Source organism: Rhyacophila brunnea, unplaced genomic scaffold (genome assembly GCF_057557595.1).
Source record: "Rhyacophila brunnea isolate RB1 unplaced genomic scaffold, BYU_Rbru_1.0 scaffold_17, whole genome shotgun sequence".
Classification (NCBI taxonomy): domain Eukaryota; kingdom Metazoa; phylum Arthropoda; class Insecta; order Trichoptera; family Rhyacophilidae; genus Rhyacophila; species Rhyacophila brunnea.
The window spans coordinates 2,942,385-2,955,970 of record NW_028232827.1 but is presented as its reverse complement, the minus strand read 5'-3'; the positions used below and the strand labels follow the sequence as shown (position 1 = coordinate 2,955,970).

Sequence of the window (13,586 nt, the reverse complement as noted above, 5' to 3'; positions counted from 1 at the left end):
TTTAGGTATAGAGGTGTGGACGGAAGAGTGATTGTGATGATATCACCAAATCAGTAAAAAATATTGAATTTTTCTTTTTTGAAGTTTTCACTTTCGGCGCTGCCAATTCACTTCATTGGAAAGTAAATCAGTCTACAGTTGCATTATGGCAGTGGCGAAGGGTGGAGGTAGGCTGTTAAGATTCGCTATAAATAGTGCACACTAAACTTTGTTAGGCATATGTATTTGTTTTTATTGAACTAAGACTACAATTTACAGATGGTGTTAGTTAGTTTTTAAAAATCAATTAAACCCTGCCTAAACGAAACCATAATAGATTTGGTCTAATTTGGGCGATACGACAAAATTGTGCACACTTTTTCATTCATAGTTATTTGTTTTCGTTGGATTAAAACTACATATTAGACATATTGTTGGTTCATTTTTTTAATTCATTAAGCCCTGCGTAAACCAAACTAGAATAAATAAGACATATTATTCTATCTATAAAATACTCAAAGTTATGTATGATTTAATTGCATAATTTTAGATATTTTATAGATAGACATGTATTTTTTGACTTTTATCTATTATGGCTTGGTTTCTCAGGGTTTAATTGAATTTTAAAATCTAACCAACACTATCTGTAAATTGTAGTCTTATTTCAATGAAAACAAATATGTATGTCTGAAAAAGTTTAATGTACACTATTTATGGCGGATCTTAACAGCCTACCTCCACCCTTCGCCACTGCATTATGGGCTATTTGGCGTATTTGCAGGTGTATTGGTATCATTTGCTACAATGCTAGTAAGCAATACCAATACAACTGTGAATCAATTTTGCCGTACCCATGGGTGCCACTGTAAATTTTTTTTTTAAATCGTGTCCACTCCTAAGAATGTTATTGTATTAACAGATTTTTGTTTTTTTAAGAGAAATGGATGTTAACCACTTGCTCAACCGATTAGGTCCATACTCTGGGTGCAAACACAAATTTTGCCAGATCCAGGATGTGAACCGACCACATTATAGGCCTGACGCGTAACTGCTCGGCCATCGGTGGGGCCGTTTAGACCCTTATGTTTAAACTCTGTTATATGTAATATATTTCGTTCAATAATGGCCATGGGATTCATTCATATTATTCCATTTCATTATTTATTAGTCATTTTTGATTTCAGAGATAATTGTTTTTGCCGACATGTAATTAGTTATAATTAGATATCATTCATTTCTGATTGTTGTCAAATAGATGTCATGTAATTGCCTGGTTTTTAAAGTTCAATACTAATTCAGCCGTGGAAAATTGTGTTTCAGCTTAATATAGTACCACGGTCTATCGGCCAATGGCCGTTTAGTGCCAGTGTACGAATTTCACCATCACTACAATGCAGGAGGCCTCCTTTTAAGGGGGCTTATCAACTTTCATCACTTTCCGATATATGAGCGTGATGAGATGTAAGTATCATTGAATGTGTGAGAGGGAGTCACAGTGCCCCGTTATATTTCGAATGAGAGTTTTTCATTTTTTTTTTACGCTGTCAATGAATGTCATGTTGCATCAGGTAAAAAGGCCATAGATTATTACCGTTCAAGGTAAATACGACACGATTCAATACATATTTGAAATAATTGAATTATTTAACTCGGAAAAGAAAGTATCCAATATAAAATAGGTTTCCACAGATCAAAATAAAAAATTCTAGAATATAGTATGTTCATGTATTCTTCATAAAATTCTACTTAGAGTTAACCCAGATAAACTGAACGTCAAGCAGTGTTGGAGATTTGATAATAATTACTATGAATTTTTTATACAATAATACCTACAATTAAATCGACACAAATAGTGCATATGAATTTATTATTGCATCAGTAAGTAATGAAAAAGGATAACCCGACAACGTAAATACTATGTAATAATTGCATATGTAACCATAATTAATATTTAATATTAATTAAAGATATTCAAGTTATTCTAAAATTTTGTGTGGAAGTGGAACAAATTAATGCGCATCACTTGGCGTTACTACCTGCTTACTGCTGGTATATTATGTATGTTATATTATAACACATTGATCACTGCCTTAGTGTGTAGGTGTTATTATTTTCGTTTGTTATAATCGTAAACCTCCATCCAACAGACATTCTTCGCCACTGACTTCAATTATGTTGAGACTGTCAAGGGTACTTAGTACATAATAAAACCACTACTAAATTACTTATCTAATCAAAAATACGACACAGTTGATGTAGTTTCGAATGTCTCGTGAATAGGTACAGAATACAATAATTATTGTCAATTTTACTATATTTTTATTTCATTAGGTATTTGAAGTTAATCTGGATTAAGTAATATTAAAAGTGGAATTTTTTGAAGAATGAATGGACGTTGATACTGTTCTAATTATGATTGTCCTTCAAGCTGTCTTTTGAATCGAGTAACAATTATCTACTTTACTTTCTGCAGTTAAAAATTCAATTTGACAAATATATTAGGGTTATTAAAAAATCAGTACGAATTGTGTATCATTTTTGGACAGATCCGCTATAAAATAGTCGACTGATTTGTGTATTTTTTGAGACCTGAAATGTAGCAATGAATAATACTTATAAAAATGTGTCAATTTGGAAAATATTCTGATTACAGTTGTCCATTGTTTTCGACTCCAGCCGGAAATCTAAAATCACAGGTTGACAGTTAGAGACATCGCTTAGGTAACATCTAAGAAGTCTTAACAGAAAAATTTTGATTAATTCCAATATCCAATTAACGGTGTCTTGTATTTTTTTGTTTGATTCCAGCATACCGATCAAGACGGCGAATACCTTTGGAGTACTCCTCTCCAAGGCTACATCCTCTCATCCTTCTTCTATGGATATGTGATAACTCAGATCCCGTTTGGTATACTGTCGAAGAAGTTTGGCGCAAAGTATTTCCTCGGCATCGGGATGCTGGTCAACTCTGTCTTTGGGCTACTTGTTCCGATTGCCGCTGAGCAGGGTGTCATCTGGTTGATTATCGTGCGTTTCATTCAAGGATTGGGAGAGGCAAGTTTAATTGAATAATTTTTATTTTGGACCTCTATGGTTCACAACGGTACGCCACCCTTTGTCCAGGCCATCGCAGGAAAACCTCAAAAGCAAATTATCCAAGATTTGATAAGTTGTCCACTAGTTTTTTTAATAATGTTGTATGACGCATATACCCGTATGACATACAATTCTTTAATATCGAGCAAGTAAGGAGCATAGAACGACTGAAAATGCATTTAGCATGCCATTGGCACGGTCATATAATGGTTTGTGCCTTTAGAAAAAAAATGGAAATAATACTTAGCACAACGGATTCAGCATTGTCAATGTAAATTTCTTGGATAACTATTTAGTAGTATCTCTGTATAGAAATACTCCATCTGTTTATTTACTATATCTGTGATAGCATGTCAAGAATGGATACACAGAGAAAATGTTAGAACGGATGTGTTGTAAAATCAAGTCTTAGGTGAGCACCCGTAAAACTCGTGTTCCAAACCAAGTGTTCATCGTTAGACTGCAAGTGAGGAGTGTCTGGGTATGGGGTGTGTGCCTCGAAAAGTGCAGGGTAGAAGATATCAGAGATAGGCGGCTTAATGTGGAAGTCAGTGGCACCTGCTAGATTTTGATAACCCTTCCCCCTTCCGCCGTCTTAAAAATCACTGATAAATCATTATGGATGATGATGAAATGACTTCCGCCCATGCCATTATTCTGTGTGCCTGGCGTCAAATATAATATAATTTTTTCACTTAAGTGGTATTTTAAGAATGGTTGATTCCTTTAGAACTAATACCATTCAATCGAGTTTTGTTTTGCGCCAAGTAAAAACACTACATATATTATGTACAATGTTCAGGAAATGTATATCCCTCTATCTATGAGATCCACAATGTTTCGCCACGCCATAAACTGGGCTAGCTTACATAGAAGTTTAAATTACAATTCAAATGATAGGTGGTGTATATCGTAGCCCCAAAAGCAAAAGGGCACTTGTAACATTTTGACGGTGTACAAAAAAAGATTTTGTTGCAGAAAAAGGGCCCATATGATGAGAATCTTCACAAGATCATATGGGCCTCCACAGAGTGTAGAACAGATTTTCTTTTTACGAGAAATGTATGTCAGCCACTTGCTCAACCTATTAGGTCCATACTCTGGACTCATACACAAATTGAAAAACAATATGTGTACTTGCCAGACCCAGGATTCGAACCTGGGACCCACGACTCTTAAACTGCGCAGCCATCGTGGGTGTTTATAAAAATTACATTTCAATCTTTGAGTAATAATAGCGCCTGTACACATGCATGGAATTACTGTCGGCAATTGTGCTTATTTTAAACTGTCATGACAATAACTGTTTACACGTAAAAGTGCTGACTGTCTCTCCAATCTAATTCTTCAAGAGTAAGCGAGACGCGAGGTTGTCATTTTATACTACTATTGACAGGTCGTATTGAAAATCGGAGCTCAAAATGAGTAGTTCTTTTTTTTACCGGCATGTATCGCTATCTCGCTCTCTATCGCTCTACTGCGCAGGGGCAGATCGAAAATAATCTTACTTGCGCGCAATAAATCATCACAGTTTGGAATCTTCCAATCTTGTTTGATTCATGCACGCAATCTTGCCAACTGCAGGATAATACATTTTCTTACTGTGCACAGTACATCCATGCACGTGTAAACGAGGTATAAGTCACATGTGCTCTGAATTTCATTTCAAAATATAACCTCCACACGATTTTTTTTCACTCATAAAAAATTTTAAAATGCGTTTTTTCTCAAAACTCTATTTTTGGACAAGTGCCCTTTTGCTTTTGGGGCGACAATATTATCTAAAAATGCAATAAAAGTTATTTGGATCGAGACGGCTTATAAGGCCTTATACAGTATTTGGGACACTTGAGTTATAATTGTAAATTTGGGTGTGTAATCACAGCTTTAACAATTTATTATTCTGTGTTTTTTTCCCTGTGAGTATGAAATATGCAAAAATGTATTGTCATTGAAACAATGTATACGTACCATATCACAACGAGTATCGTTTACTGACAACTGTTGCCATATAAGCTTTGTATGAACAAGATTTTTATTATCGCAGTGTGATTTGCAGCTGAACGATACACACTATACAGGGATGGCCAACTTGTGGTACGAATTTTATATACTGTCATTATTGTTACCTATCAAATATTTTGAGAGTATTTTATGACATGTCGTCAGTTGAAAGTCTACCATTTAAAACAATGGATTGTTTATTACACAATGCATTAAAATTGTACTATCAAACTACGAAAATGGCAAATCTTCGACGGTCGTACTGTGAAAATTAATGTCATATTTCAGTAGAAATTATCGCCCAATTGAAGATTTTGTTTACAAAAATTTTTTTATAATACCCGATTAAAATTTTTTAATAGACATGCATATGTTTATTCTGTGTCCAGAAATTTGTACGTATGCAGTTCGCCGTATCACACTTTACCGTGAAATGTTATATCAGAAATATAAATGGTCATATATTAAAGACTGTCCTACCTCTTTGGGTCGTATAGTACTGAGATAAAATTCATGTCTAAATAAAACATGGTTCTTGTCAGTTTACAGGAAGCAAGGGACAAATAAATTTTGAAAATAGCCGATATACTGGATTTGTTTGATTAGGTTAGGTTTTCATTCTTGAATTCATGAATTTTGCTAAAAGTTGACTGGCATACGGTCATCTCTTTCCGATAAGAAAGCTCACGGCGAACTGTGCTACGGTGAAATGTAATACGTACAATTTACATACAACCGTTTATTCAGCCGATTCATGTGAAAACATTGCTGGCCAAAAACCCAGAGATATCGATTCCAAGAAGGTTACAGCAACATAGCTTCTCATACGGCTTTTTATGGCGAATTTTGCATACATACCTTCACCTACACCCGTATAAAATCCAGCTCACGCAAGGCAGCATTGCAGATTCACCGATTGGGTCTTGGAAGAGCAGGCAACCAATGTTGATTCTGCAAGGATAATTATCTTCAGTGATGAGGCATATTTTCATCTCAATGCAGTCAATACTGCTTAGTGCTGTTTTCGAGCCTTACTTCTTTGAAAATTATGAAAGAGCGACCGTTATGGTTAATGGCGTCCGCTACATGGGCAAATGATAACTGATTTTTTGTGACTGGAATTGGAAGATTTCGATTTGGAAAACATGATGGGCTATGCAATACAGCTCTTGAAACACTTGATTTATTGCTTGTAAAAAAATATATGTACCGGAACTTGGATTACCCTTTATTAAGAATTATTTAATAAGTGCGATGATGTTTTTTTTCTTTTCAGGGCCCCATTGTGCCATGCACGCATGCCATGCTCGCAAAATGGATTCCGCCAAATGAGAGGAGTCGAATGGGTGCTGCTGTTTACGCAGGTAACAATTTGATTTTCATCATAACTTATTAAGTGAAAATTAACCTCAATAAAACAAAATTATTAACAGTATCAAAAATGACACCAATCACAAGGTAGCCGGTTCCGGGTAGCAGATGATAGAGCAAAGATCACCCATTAGGGGATGGCACGATAAGAAAAATAACTTTATTACTTTATTGTCAGGGCCATTAGTGTTACAAGCCTATATACATTATTAAGAATAATTAAGTTAAGTTGGAAATAGCAGCCCGTAAGTAATTAACCAAAACAAGACGTTAGTGAGTATAGTCCGACAACAAGAAATCGACGATAACAGGGAGTCGCATACGGAAGACTTATCAGTGACATACCTGTCATGGTGGCAACACGCGCACGGCAGGCGTGTTTAAATAATGTAGATTTGACTCTTTTTAGATGTGACTCCTTTTCTTCTTCGCAATAAACCAAAATTTTACTAATAATAATTCTAACATCACTCTTGATCGTTTTATACATATTTTCATTATCAAAAGCTTCAAATTACGTAAATTTATAGATCCGTACATCACAGGAGCGTAAAATGAAATGATAAATATGGGGGCGGAAGTACGATTAGCTGTACTGGAGGGGATTGTTAGTTCACTGTTTTAGCACGTGGACAAGACGTTCTTGTTCGACAGTAGGCAACAATCTTCTATTTTATTTACAAGAATTGTACTCAATGTTGCCAACATAGAGAATATAAATTTTTCTATTGTTTCCAATTCAACTACACTAAAATCGCTAGTTAGTGTTACAATTCATAGTACAATCTAAGGCGTTGAACAAAACCTTCTCTAGAAGACGGAGCCCACATATATGAGAGTGAGGCTGAAAAAACAGCTGCATGCTACAATCTAAGGCGTTGAACAAAAACTTCTCTAGAAGATGGAGCCCACATATATGAGAGTGAGGCTGAAAAAACAGCTGCATGCTATTTCACATTTATTCTTCTCACAATAAATTATGAAAAACTGTAATTCAATCATTCAATTGATTCCATTAAATATTAAATGTGCAGATATTGTCAAAATAAACCCTTAAACTGAAATGTTTGAATAATCATTTAGAATAGTTAGTGAACAACAAATTTTCGTATATGTCATACGTATACAATATAAGGAAATATCAAAAGGCTGCCAAAGATGGTGGCTATAAACTAAATTTTCTGGCTGCCATTTTTAAATGGGTCATTGCACAGACTATTAATTTTGCTATATAGCTATCAATTCAACCACACTAAAAATGTTGAGGAGTCAATATCAAGTGTTGTAATATAAAAAGTTTATAGGACTTTAGTATTTATTATAGTTTATAGGATTTCTAGTTATTGTTCAAGGTATTTGTTTAAGATGCTATGCAGTCCAGTTGTTTCGCAGCCGATAATATGACATTTGATATGTATTTTAACTTCATAATTTATAATTTACATAGCTCAACCCTTCATTAGTGTACTTCATTCCCTGGGAGACTTTGGACCTCGCAATTTTTAAGTTTCATTATCTCGAAAAATAGATTGACGACACATAAGTATGTTTTTTTTTGACATTTCTATCTAGAAACAACGTCCATTAGTAAATGTTTCAGATTTATGGTGTCATTAATAAAAATTTTGTGTTTCTGAAGAACATTGTATGGAGACCTTATATTTGAGTTAGTACGGGACTGCCCTCAAATTTGAATAGAATGTATTGTCAACGCATTAGCACCCTTGTACCGAATGTATTATGTGGGTATCTTGCAAATTTTATTTTATCTTTTTATATTATAGAATAGACACAAAATGATCAACTTCTGTTGATATAGTATTGGTATGATATACTATGATTTGTTTTTTATTTTTCAGGTGCTCAATTTGGAACTGTCATATCCATGCCTCTCTCTGGTCTCCTATCCTCATCAAGCGCCGGCTGGCCATCCATTTTCTACGTGTTCGGAGTGGTGGGCGCAGTGTGGTCCGTCGCTTTCCTCATTTTTGTCTACGAAGATCCAGAATGTCATCCGAAAATCGACGTGGACGAAAAGAAATACATTCTCAGCAATCTCTGGGGGGCAGCCGGTTCCAGCGTAAGTAACTCAATCAAGTTGTACAGTAGAACTTCGGTTACACGAACCTTGATTATCAGTTTCCCACGATTGTAAGAAATATGTACAAAATGAAAACATATAAAAAGGTGTAAGAGAGCGAGACAGAGAGATGATAGACATATAAATGCAAATTCTAAAGTTGAAAAATCAGAGGAATCGTTTATTCAATTAGGTCATGAAAAAAAAACAAATGATATTCTCATAATATTGAGTGATTGGAATATAGTATAATTATAATAGGATAGGGTGGGGAAGAGGAAGAAACGCGTCGCCGTTTAGCAAATAAATGAGTTCAGCGATGTCATACTTAGCAAATCAGGAGACTCTACAAAGACTCTGCCAGTATGATGCAGCAGTTCACAGACAAATAATTGAGTCCGAAACATCAGAATAAAGACAGACAGAACATACACGTAAACGTATGTGAGAGAGAAAGACAGGAAAAAGATCTATGAGAATGTTAACAGATGATATCGACTGTGTTTGGGAAAAAGGGCGTAACCCTCGATTTGAAGGTTTTTCCTCGAAGTGCTTTTATTAGATATTAACAATGTATACAACTAAATACACGTTCTGTAAAAAGGAAGTAAGCCACAAATGCCGAATTATTATCTAAATTCAGGTTTTAATTGAGCTTTAAATAAGTTTTCATTTAAGGAAAAAAAGCATTTACCCTCAATTTTAATGATTTTTCTGTAATAATTTCTTAAATTATTATTAGATCGAAAAGATATTACACCAAATCATCACTCATCTTGCACCTAATGTCTGTGCGTATTTTTTTTTTTTTAAATATTGAACCAAAATCATTTAAAAAATGTTTTTTGCCTCTCATGTAAAATTTGTTCTGTGAGGGTTACGCCCTTTTTCCTAAACATGATCGATATGTAACTCCCTCCCACCTGACAATATTTGTTAGTATTATATAATTAGTAAAACAGGATGAACTTTGGAAAAAATATTGTAAAGGTTAATTCTGGAAGGAAAATAGATGTTCTATTATTTTTTCGATTATCACAATTAGGTATTGTCAGTCTCAATCAAGGTTTTACTGTACGTCCAATTTTTTTACGTTTTGATAAAATTGAATTTGAAATATTTCAATTGATTAAAATTCAACGATGAAATGGACATGGTGGTATCTGAATGAAACAATATCTTGTCAAAGACCCTATTCAGTCATACTTACTATATTTTTCCAGCATAAAAGTTTTATACATCGATCGATCTGGTACACATTTAATACCGCGTAATTAAATAACAAATAAACAATTTTAATATATTGGATGGTGAAATAGTCACCTATTTGAGTGTTGATTTAATTGATGTATAAACCTACAAGTATTCAGTTTATACTAGGTATTAATTATTTTAATTGTTATTAAGAATTTAATTTGTTGTCACATGTCCTCGGATTGGCTTTCCCGTTCGTAATTAATATTTTAACCCTGTTTTTTCTTATAGTCTCCGCCAATCCCATGGAAGTCTATCCTCCGCTCGCTGCCATTCTGGGCGATCATGTTGGCGCATATGGGGCAGAACTACGGCTACGAAACCCTCATGACAGAGCTGCCGACTTTCATGAAGCAAGTTCTGCATTTCTCCATCAAGGACGTAAGTGCATATCAAATATTTTCCAAAATTATCTATTGTGTTTTATTACACACATATTTTTATATATTGCGGCATTAAAACACTTGATTTAAGCCACTTAGGTAGGCACTTGAAATGATATCAAAAGGTACATAAAACAGAAAATGTTGCTAACACAAAAAATGAGCTTAATAATGATATCACATCTATGCAAACCTATACATATATATTATAATATATATATATTGAGAAATATAATATTATACTCATTGTTAGGTATGTAATATGGTTTTTTAAATGCACTAATCTGCATATTGTCTATCTATTTTAAAACCCACCAATATTTAAATCCATCAACTGGTCTCGTAGTATAGTCGGAAGATTTGAAATTATTTCAACCTTAGTCACATCTTAATGTTCCAGTTTTTATTAACCTATTATTTATTACTTATACAAAATAATTTTATCTCAAATGAATTGTCTATTTCAGAATGGTCTGGTCTCCGCTCTTCCGTATCTTGCCATGTGGCTGTTCTCCATGTTTATTTCCATCGTTGCCGACTGGATGCTCTCGTCACAACGCTTTAATCACACTCAAGTCCGAAAAATCATCAACAGTTTAGGTGAGTGATACTTTTTTACATTTGAACATTTCAGTTATGACAACATCACACTAGACACTACAGCGACAACAACTGTTTTTTATGTGGTTTATTAATCGTGGAAGCATTTCACTGTGAGGGGGGTACTATGACAACGACATTCACTCAACTTACTCTAGTGCCAGTCTCGGTTTTGCTAATACGCGCGCTTGTAAATATTATATAATTATCCATTCGAGTAACTTATTAAATATAACAACAATACCTAGTGTTATAATGCATTATCAGTATTCAACCCTCTATTGTGTGTAATATATACCTACATTTTCATAAAAAACAATTCAACCAAAAATGTTGAGAGAACTCGGTGTGTATTAGTGCATTGAGTGTCATGCGTTTTATAAATTTCAACTTTGTTACATACATAAAGTGGACTAATCATAATTCTGTTTACAGGTCAATATGGCCCGGCTATTGGCCTCGTAATCGCTTCATACACCGGATGTGATGCTATGCTCACTGTTGCGATTCTGACCATCGGCGTGGGGCTGAACGGAGGCATCTACTCCGGCTTCAAGGTCAACCATCTCGACATTTCCCCTCGCTTCGCTGGAATCCTCATGTCCTTCACCAATTGCTCTGCTAATCTCACTGGTCTTCTTGCGCCCATTGCTGCAGGATATATCGTCGAAGGAAAGGTAAGAATGTCATGAAATCGTAGTGCACCGAAAGGTTTATCTCCCATAAACCTGGCCCAATGAACTGTATTGGGAGATAGCACTTTGTTCAAATAACTCGGGTTTCATTTTTATTTTAGTGCAGTCAAGGCACAAAGGATTGGTTTAGGCGAAGCTTAATTGAATTTTAAATACTAACCAACACCATCCGCAATTTGTATTCTTAATTCAATGAAAAAAATAGTATGACTGACAAAGTTTAGTGTGCACTATTTTGTCGGATCTACACAGCCTACCTCCACCCTTCGCCACTGATATAATGTCAACTCCATTGAACAAGATTTGCGTTCAATGTCTTTGGCCGCATGTAATTATTTAAAAGCTGGTTTAATTGATAATAATATCAATATACATGAAATTCTATTCTTTTTCAGCCTACTCAAGCGCAGTGGCGAATTGTATTCTTCATTGCGGCCGCCATTTACGTATTCTGCTGCACATTCTACAACGTCTTTGCGTCAGGCGAGAGACAAGCATGGGACAACCCCGACAATGACGAGTCCAATGCCCTCAAGGCCAGGACCAAGAAAGCCACCAAGGATGCGGAGAAAGGCGCTCGAAATGGCATCGACAACGACGGCAGTACCGTGAGGAACGGACACGCCCTCACTGAAGAATCCAGGCATTGATCTTCTAACTAATTGAAGCGTAAGGTTTCGAAAACATCTAAAACGGTTCGATTAGCAATGTTCAGATGATGAATACCAGTACTTTATCATTGTAATTCAAATTTTCTTAAAACTGTTGCTTAAGGGGGAGAATGTAGTGGTACTGCGGACAGAATTGCGAAGCATGCAATTTGATACAATTCACTATTTCACTAAATTTTGAATAAAAACTGTACGTTCAGTATATTTATCACTTATTTCTTTACGATTATTTTTATCATGCGTATTTTGATAATTTCTCACGAAGGACTCTTTTTTTTTGCAAGGAAAAAGTTGAGAATGGAATTGTGTTTGACTTGAAATCCTTTTTCTTTATAATATCTCATCAAGCTTCGGTATTGTTGCAATACTGTAAATTGTATTTAAATCGCATCTTTCGTAATTACATCATTGGATGTCACTAGTAGCGGTATACTATTCCTGGTGGGCATTCCGGTACACTAAACCCCTTGTATCCACCATTCAAATGAATACTGTGCATATCTACAAGTTTTTTTTTAATTTCACGGGAGAATGTTGCCATTTCTAACATTTAATCTTGCAGTACAAAGCCCTAGTTCCTCATAACTGGGTTTCCGGATTCATTTCCCGGTAAGTTCATATTACGTCATATTATATATGATTTTCTTAAGCCTGGATGTTTTTGTGATTGTGTCACTACTTTAATTGGTACTGCCATGGCCTGTTGTAGTATTATAAATGCTATCTACCTAGATGTCCTTATCCCCGAGGATGCTGTGTCTTTCTTTAGTTTTTTCACCGATTTTGGTTATTTAAATACCCATCTTCCATTCTTGGGTATCTATACTTTTGTTTATTTTTATAATAAATATAATAATTATGTATATAGTCTTTTAGATGATTTTGTAACTAAACGCTTCAATTATTTTAAATTGCGATCATCTTGGAAACATAAAATTTCTTCAATATTTCCCTAATTTATTTTTTATAATTTGAATAGTGTATAGTAAGTTGAGTTAATTACATAATTAATTGACAAATATTGTTTTGTTTCAAATCATTTTTGTATTAAACTTGATTAGCATAACATAACAGTGGACAGAAAGATGAGAATGAAGACGGATGTAAAATATTTAAGCCTGAAATGACTTAGAGCTTGTGCTAGTCCATTTTTTTTTTGTTTTTTTTTTTGATAGAAACAATTTTTGTCCGTAATGTAATTTTTGTCCACAACTTACAGTGATATTATTTCTTAGTATATTTGAAAAGAATTATTAGAAAGTTTCAAATTTGGATTTTTGTGTCGTGAAATCGTTGATTATTAAGATTCTCCGAAAGTCGTTATGATTGTACTGTCCCCATTATTGATTCAATAATGTTTGTAATATGAATAATTTTTTTTTACAATAAGAGTACATAAATTAAATGAAATCTCTGCAATATACATCATGGTATATTGCAAATAAAAAATATG

The 13,586-nt window shown here is 34.4% G+C and overlaps 1 protein-coding gene across 4 annotated transcripts in view; it reads left to right on the top strand.

The window, feature by feature from the left end:
- Picot (putative inorganic phosphate cotransporter protein picot) overlaps positions 1-12,418 on the top strand; it is a 221,731-nt gene extending 209,313 nt beyond the window's left edge. For 3 of the 4 annotated variants that reach the window (XM_085944303.1, XM_085944305.1, XM_085944304.1), the window contains exons 3-9: positions 2,788-3,033; positions 6,356-6,443; positions 8,310-8,530; positions 10,016-10,165; positions 10,635-10,767; positions 11,203-11,444; positions 11,858-12,257. In XM_085944303.1, the coding sequence (XP_085800429.1) occupies positions 2,788-3,033; positions 6,356-6,443; positions 8,310-8,530; positions 10,016-10,165; positions 10,635-10,767; positions 11,203-11,444; positions 11,858-12,112 (1,335 nt within the window). In that variant the 3' untranslated portion in view covers positions 12,113-12,257. Of the gene's footprint in view, positions 1-2,787; positions 3,034-6,355; positions 6,444-8,309; positions 8,531-10,015; positions 10,166-10,634; positions 10,768-11,202; positions 11,445-11,857 lie in introns of all 4 variants that reach the window. The other variant, XM_085944302.1, reaches the window with a different exon arrangement.
- Positions 12,419-13,586: the final 1,168 nt, after the last annotated feature.